Source organism: Stigmatopora argus, chromosome 2, assembly GCF_051989625.1.
Source record: "Stigmatopora argus isolate UIUO_Sarg chromosome 2, RoL_Sarg_1.0, whole genome shotgun sequence".
Classification (NCBI taxonomy): domain Eukaryota; kingdom Metazoa; phylum Chordata; class Actinopteri; order Syngnathiformes; family Syngnathidae; genus Stigmatopora; species Stigmatopora argus.
This window is the reverse complement of record NC_135388.1, coordinates 10,008,282-10,015,751: the sequence shown is the minus strand read 5'-3', so window position 1 is coordinate 10,015,751 and position 7,470 is coordinate 10,008,282. Positions and strand designations below refer to the sequence as shown.

Here is a 7,470-nt window from a genome sequence, read left to right as displayed (position 1 = left end):
ACAGCCTTACTTTTTTATAATTGAACTTAAATTGAATGTTGAAGCGATTATCTCTCAGATTGTGATAGTACTGAAATGTTTTCAATTTTGTTTAATTGCTGTGAGGAAGTGTAAACATTTGGCTCCTCTTCAGGGCCATCTGCTTTTGATTTTTTTATTTTGTAGAAGCACCCTTTTTTCAAAATTCATTTGACTATGTCCATATGTATGTTGATTATACTACATGTTGACTACTTATTTATTTATAACTTATTTATTGATTATTAGTATTCGTTGATTTGTTTGTTGTTGTTATTTGTGCACTTCCCTACTTATTCATCTTGTTTGACTACTTATTTATTTATTGATTATTTATTTATTATTTATTGAATGTTAGTTTGTTTGTTGTTGTTATTTGTGCACTTCGCGGTGAAGCTATAAATGTCATTATACTACTTGTATATAATGACAATACAAAAGCATTCAATTCAATTCGATTCAATAACCACTTGTCCAACGGGCTCCCCTATTAACATTGTATTTATCAATAAAAAATATAAATATTAAAAGAATATTCAAAATAACATAATGATTAATAATGAAAAATAGTAATAATTTATAATGTTCACGTTTGTTTATTGACCCCAAAAATAACTTGCTATATAAAGGGTTAAAGGTCTGACATGTCAACATGTTTGTAGCATTTTAACCCAAATATTTGAATTTCCATAACATCTCTCTAAAGTAATACGTCTTATGACATCAATTCGTCATTTCCCTAGATACGTATTAAACATTTGGACTATTTTGAAAAGATGGACGACCTTAGGATAAATAAACTGGCCGCCTGCTTGCGAAGCAAAACGAATTGACGTTACAACGCCATTTGCGACCGAGAGGTGGTGCTGTCGCCACGCTTACACGGCTGACTGTCTCCGGAACGTCCCCACTCAGTCCACGGCCCGTGACGTATTTCCTGGGGCTTGTGTGGACCACTCCGGTGGCACACCACAGAGGGCTATCATGACTATTTATAACCAGCTATTCTCTCTTATCAAATGTTCGCTGGTTTTAGTGCGCTGTCGTCGTTTCTAGCACCGCCGGGTGCGAGACAACAACACGCCGGATCGAGCAGCATGTAAACGGAAGCTGGTAAGTTGAAGCCTCCGTAAGTTTGCCGTTAGCGCTGTCAAGACACATTCGGACTTGTTTTGGTAAATGTTCGCTTTCGGCGAGTCCGATTCTGAAGGGACGGCGAGTCCGATCGGGACGCTGTGATCTCGTGGAACCGGGGAGCTGTCAGTGGCTCCGGGCTGGGAGATCACGCACGCCGAGGTGACGTCGATCGTGTCCGGTTTGATTGGGTGACGACCGCCCGGCTTCCCTGGATTTGGACATTTCGATACGCTTGTTTTTTTTAAAGCAAGGGGATGTTGATAAAGGGTGGGTTTGTAAAGTCAAGAGTACGTGGGCGAGCTACCGTCAAAGTCAAGTTTGCGGGCTACTTCGTGAGGAATTTTTGGGGAGATTATGACTACGTGGTGGTGGCGGTGGTGGGGGTGTCTGTCACGGGGTTGACGCGTGAGGTGAGGCGGAAAACACGCTCCTATCGGCGGATGCATCGCAGACCTCCAGTGGAGGTATTTCTACGGGTCTGAGAAGTTTGTTTCTCAAACACACCTTGTTTACTGTTTTAAACAGCCAAAACAAGAACAAATTGCATTGTTACGGTTTTTGAAAGGATTAAAAAAAATCACCAATCAGATGAATTGTTGATGTTGCAAGATTTAATCTGTATATCGCTCATGCCATGAAATTATTTTCTTCTGACACAAAATAATTGTTTTTATTGTTTTTAAAAGTGCTGACCAGAAAACACTGCCCTGTCCTTATTTGATCAAATTAACATTCTTTATTGTCAGTCACCGCGCAAGTTTCTATTATTATTTTACAAATGATTGACCCATGTTGAAAATGGCTTGCTTTCTTTACCATTGTAATTTTGCTGCAGTTTTATTTCTGGTCTCCTGCAAAGCAATGATTTGGAGATGTGAGGATTTTGCACAATGCCAGCAAGCCTAATGTGAATTTGGAAGAGGAAGGCACTGAGAGCCTTGGTTAAGCAGCCACGCTTGGTTCATTTTTGGTGCAATTTGTACACAAACAATCTTTAAAATAGAATCTTTATGATACGCTGTAGTTACACATGCATACATATGAAATTAAACCCAGTGCTTGCATAACAGTTGGATGAAGCGTGGTTGAATCGGTTATTTCTGCACCACACGAGGCTTGGGAAATTGACCCGACTGCACTCATTTTAGAAGCTGGGGATTCAAACATTTCTCAGAACATATCATGGGTCCAGGATTTTCATTACTGACCAAATTTCCAACCACTCAAAAAGTTTGAAAATCTTTATCAATGAAGAAATTGAGACTGTTTATGTGACATGGTAGATTTGTTCATAAGAATTATCAAACGACAGTTGTCAAACTGGTGGTATCTTCATAAATTGCTTGATATAATGTGTCCAAAGGGGGAGGTTGTTTATTCTGCGTGGGATTACTTATGAAAGATGCCACATATTTCAAGCAATGCTTATGGACAGTAAAACGTCAACATTTTTCACTCCCTTGTTTGGCCACTGGAGATTTGAAGCTAGTCCGTCGTTGTCTGTCAACTCCTCCCCTTCTGCTCATGGACATGTTTTACCACGTCGGTAGACTGCAATTTAATGCTGGATTCAATTGTGTGTATTTACAACAGCGATTGGATTTTACGTCACCTCATTTCTGAGACGGAAATCCAGTGTTAACTACGGCTTATACATTCAAATTGTGTGTGATAAGTCACCACACATTATATAGCCAACTCTCAATTACTTTTTAAAAATATATTTGATAAGGTCCAACTCACCCACGTCCCCAGTAAGGATAGGCAGTATAGAAAATGGATAACCGGTTATTAGGAATTTATACAGAATGTCTGACTGCGAGATTTCATAAAAGAGAAATATGATTACAATAATAAAATTATTGATATTCTATAGAAATGTTCTATATTTAAACTGGTCTTATTAATGTTAAGAGGTCTGAGAAGCCAAACTCATCCGTTGGGGCTATGCCTGTTGTGTGTTCCATTTTACTGAATCTGACCAAAATGAGCCTGTTCAACTGGAATTATTACTGTAAAGGAACGCGGATGGTTGAGTCATTCCATTTCTGGTCAGATTAGATTCCAGGAAAGTAGTCGCGACTTGGAATTTTCACAGTTGCTTATGCAGTGTTTGGATCCTTCGTCTCTATTTTGTGTTGTAAAAACAAACTTGCCATTGTAGAGTGGTAAATTAAAAATTGGTTTATTTTGGGTGGTAATGATTCATCCAATCAATAACAACATTTATAATAAAAAATTCACAGATAAAAAATCTGAAAAAGAATACTGAAATAGAAACATATGCGTATACTTCCAAATAAGAGTCTAGATTCCTTCATTTAAAAGAAATAAATGTAGTTATTTTTGTCTAGATCCTTACAAAACATTTCTCAATGTTTAGTGATCAAGACTTATATCAATACAGGTTCTGCAATTGAAAAAAAAAATATTTGCAGTTGAATAAATACTCGACTTAATAGCTTGAAATATCATTACTTGTTTAATACTTTTTCTCCTTCCATAGACAAATGCGCTTGGTAAGTAGAGGTCAGCTAAACAGAACGTAATAAGGTTGTTCTACTTAGCAAAGTAAAAGAAAATATTTAACAAATTAAGCTCATTTGAAATCTCCCAATGTTTGTAATCTTAGCATTATGAGTCTTCTAATTAGGGCGTTCAGAATTTCCTCCATTACATGTTGACTGTCGTACATATGGTATCAATTTACTGTGTTCCTACCACAGACAACTCACAGAGTGTCGGTGAGCTTTGCTTTATGTCTCTGGTGAATAGCAAAATAGTTCCCGCACACACCAGTTGTTAGTGTGTGCGCCTTTTAACCCTGCTGTTAACTGAGTGGCTGAGCTCGTAGGTGAGGTCACAGACTTCTGTACTTAAAAAGTCAGCACATACTAACCTCAAACAGAGGTTTAGAAATGTGTTTACTCACAGCACCAAAAGAAAGAGGCCAAAGTTGAGTGAGTAATGGCAAATTTACTTCCTTTTTTTTGTAACCCATGTATTCTACATGGCTTTTAAAAAAACGTAGTTCAACTTTTATTTACTATTCTCCAAATGTGGCTTATTGTTTTAGTTGATCTTATATCTGTTATCCAGGCAAAGAAAAACCAGCAAAATGTTATTATTAAACTTTTGCACATAAGATTTTCATCTAGGTTTTTCAAATACCTGCATTTTGGTGGATTGAAAATGCTCTTCTAGATATTTGGCTGTTTGTCCTTTATTTTGCAATGCATTGACCAGCAACTAAGTCAAATTGTTCTGATTTAAGACTATTTAATATCAATGTTACTTTGACTGCATAAAGGTTATCATCATAGAAAAGTCAAAATTGTTTAGGAGGGCTTAAATATATGCTGAACTTTATGATTGAGATAAATGTACATGGTTGAGATGATTTTGAACTTCCTCAATCCAGCTAGCAAGATAATAAAAGAGATTAGATGTCAGACTGTGAAAGAGGACACAAAAAAACCCTGAAAAAAAATTCCCTCAGCAAAACAATGACATTTCACACGGAGTCTTTTTTTGTCATTGGATAACTTAGAATAATTATAGATTGCATACCCAAAACATTTTTTACTTCATCCCTTAAAAGCATTTATTGAATTATAGGTGCTATAATGTGACTAAGGCATTACGCATGAATATTACTGCTTATTAACCATTAACCATTTAGCTTCTAAAGACAGGATCATTACTAAGCAAAAATAGGAGGAAGATATAGCACATACAGAAGCTTAAAAAAATAAATAAAGCAGGAAACCCTGACATTAAGGTAGTCAAGTTAAAGTACTTCCCCATATCCAGAAATAAATAAACAAGTTGTCTAGGCAGTTCTTAACACGACTCAACAAAGACAAAGTAATGAGACACTATGCTGAATGCCCTTTATATAGCATAAAGAAAAGCCATTTAATCTATAGGGTGAGCCCTCCCTGGAGACAGCTGCTGTATTGAATGCTGTGATGTGTTACAACAATTGATAAGACTTGAACAAGATAAACAAGTTTGTCCACTCAAAGTAAGAAGTGAATGCAATGAAATAATTAAATTGGTAACCAAAACATTCATTTTATACTGGGTACAGCTTGCTTAACCGATATTCTCCAAGACTGTAGGGGGCAATAAAAAGTGTCTACTTCATACAAACACTAGTTGCTCATCCATAGAACAGTGTGGGTGGTTTAAATGTAATCAGATGCACAAACAATAAAAGAGGAAAATTAATTTTATGGAGCGGCAGACGACATTTAGAAGCAGCGGGCCGACGCTCCTAAATTAAAGTAACACTATTACTAAAACTATTGCAATATCATGGGAAAGATAATGATAGTAAATGAATTTGACTGTACAAATTAAGCGAAATGCTGCTCTGTTTTCTCTGGCCACGTTTTTTTTCTTTACTACGCTTTTGTACTTTATCTTTAATCTTATATACTAGGATGGATTGTGCCCCTGAATGTGTACATTTGTGCAATTGCTGCTGTTTTTGTGTTGCAAAATGCAAGGCCACACTACATTTTCACCAATAACTGCTCTTAACCTAATGAAACATAGCACAACACCGGTGAGACACTTTAAATATCGTAATATCAATATTCATCCAGTCACTCATCTCCCAAGCCGCTTATCTTTACGAGGGTCTTGGTGCTGTTGGTGCCTATCTCAGCACACTATGGGCAGTAGGCTGGGGACATCCTGAATTGGCTGCCAGCCAATCGAAGGGCACAACCAATCAAATGACTTCCCGCCCACACTCGTACCAAAGTACAATTTGGAGTAAGCAGGCAGGGGGGAGCATGCAAACACCGGATAGCTGGAGCCCGAAATCAAACTCGTGAGCTCAGAACTCTAAAGCGGACGTGCTCACCCCTGTCTACCGTGCCCCGTAATATCAATATATTGTGAATGTTCCGATATCCATAATGCAGGCCTGAATGTATTCATTTTTTTCTCTTTTCTGACAGTTAAGCTGTGACCTTCCGTCTTTGTCTCTCCACGCACCGGCAAATACCGTGGGCAGCCGTGGCCTGGCGGAAAGGTGCAATGCACAGAGACGGCGCTGCTTCTGCAGAGCCCATGGGCGCTGCCCCATCGTCTCCCTCTGCGAGCAGCTTTCGAATGACTCTGGTGGAGTTGCTTTTATGCACTTTGCTGATCCTGCTGCTTTCTGGACCGGAACCAGTACTGGGTCAAAAAGTCTTCACCAACACATGGGCTGTCCACATACCTGGAGGTCGGGAGGAAGCAGAACAAATAGCCAATAAACATGGGTTCATCAACTACGGGCATGTAAGTTAAACACTTCTGCTGAAATCTTTTGGTTTGCTTGTGTAGTTGAGTCCAGACACAGAAAGTTCAATGTTCTGATTAGATCTTTGTTGAATTATTTATACTCGTGTAAGTAATATAGTTAAGTGAGACGAAAAATATTTTATTTTCCATTAGTTCCTTGTTGGCTCAGTATCAGGTGTAGGCACTATTTGGCATATGACTTAGCAATAGGGATGTGTATGAGTCCTCTGGGTCCAGTTTAATCAGTTAGCATGCCATTTTATAGTGAGACTGCGTCTTCAGAAAGCTGCGCTTGACTTTCAAGCAGCATATTGTAAAAGTGAACATGTGGCCAAAAACAATTCTTTTTGGCGTCAGCAAATGTAATCTGCAAATTATCGCCTTTATTCAGGACTTGATTCCAGAAAAAGGTACTTGTCAGCAGCACCGTATCTGACAAGACCACAGCTTGAAAGGCTGCAGAAATTTAACAATATACAAAGATATGATGTCATCTAAAATAATTAGCTTAGGTTTTTGTTGCAGGTTATGAGCAGCAATTATACTGCTTTTGAATTGGGCTGGGATCACTTCTGTTATAATGTGATCTCAATATAATGACCAGGACGCAATATCCATGACATGCGTCTGTTTTTGTCTCTTACCACTGAGTTCAAGTTCTACAGTCATGTATGTTCGAGCACTGATTAGTCTAAAACTGCTTCTTACTGCTTCTTAGCAGGGGCTTTGAGCAAAATAACATTTCTAAGCTTTTGGTATCTGTGTGTCTGACCACACAGCTTTAGTGTGATCACACATCACTTGTATGTATGACGCAGCTGTTGTGTGTTTGCGATGGAAACAGGAAGAATGCATTGAAGATATTTGCTGTAATCGAACACTGTAGCTGGATGGCTTTCTCTATTCTCTACCTAACATCTAAAAATATCCTCACAGATTTGTTTAGCTTCATCCATTTTCTTTAGCGTTTTTCCTTACTTGGTTTTCCGAACTTGGATTATATTGCTTGTGAGG

The 7,470-nt window shown here is 38.1% G+C and overlaps 1 protein-coding gene across 3 annotated transcripts in view; it reads left to right on the top strand.

Moving 5' to 3' along the window:
* The first annotated feature begins 945 nt into the window (after window positions 1–945).
* furina (furin (paired basic amino acid cleaving enzyme) a) overlaps window positions 946–7,470 on the top strand; it is a 42,623-nt gene continuing 36,098 nt past the window's right edge. The window contains exons 1-2 of one of the 3 annotated variants that reach the window (XM_077622104.1): window positions 946–1,131; window positions 6,129–6,453. In XM_077622104.1, coding sequence (XP_077478230.1) covers window positions 6,208–6,453 — 246 coding nt within the window. In that variant the 5' untranslated portion in view covers window positions 946–1,131; window positions 6,129–6,207. Of the gene's footprint in view, window positions 1,132–3,948; window positions 4,116–5,998; window positions 6,050–6,128; window positions 6,454–7,470 lie in introns of those variants that run through there. The other 2 variants (XM_077622113.1, XM_077622123.1) reach the window with 2 other exon arrangements.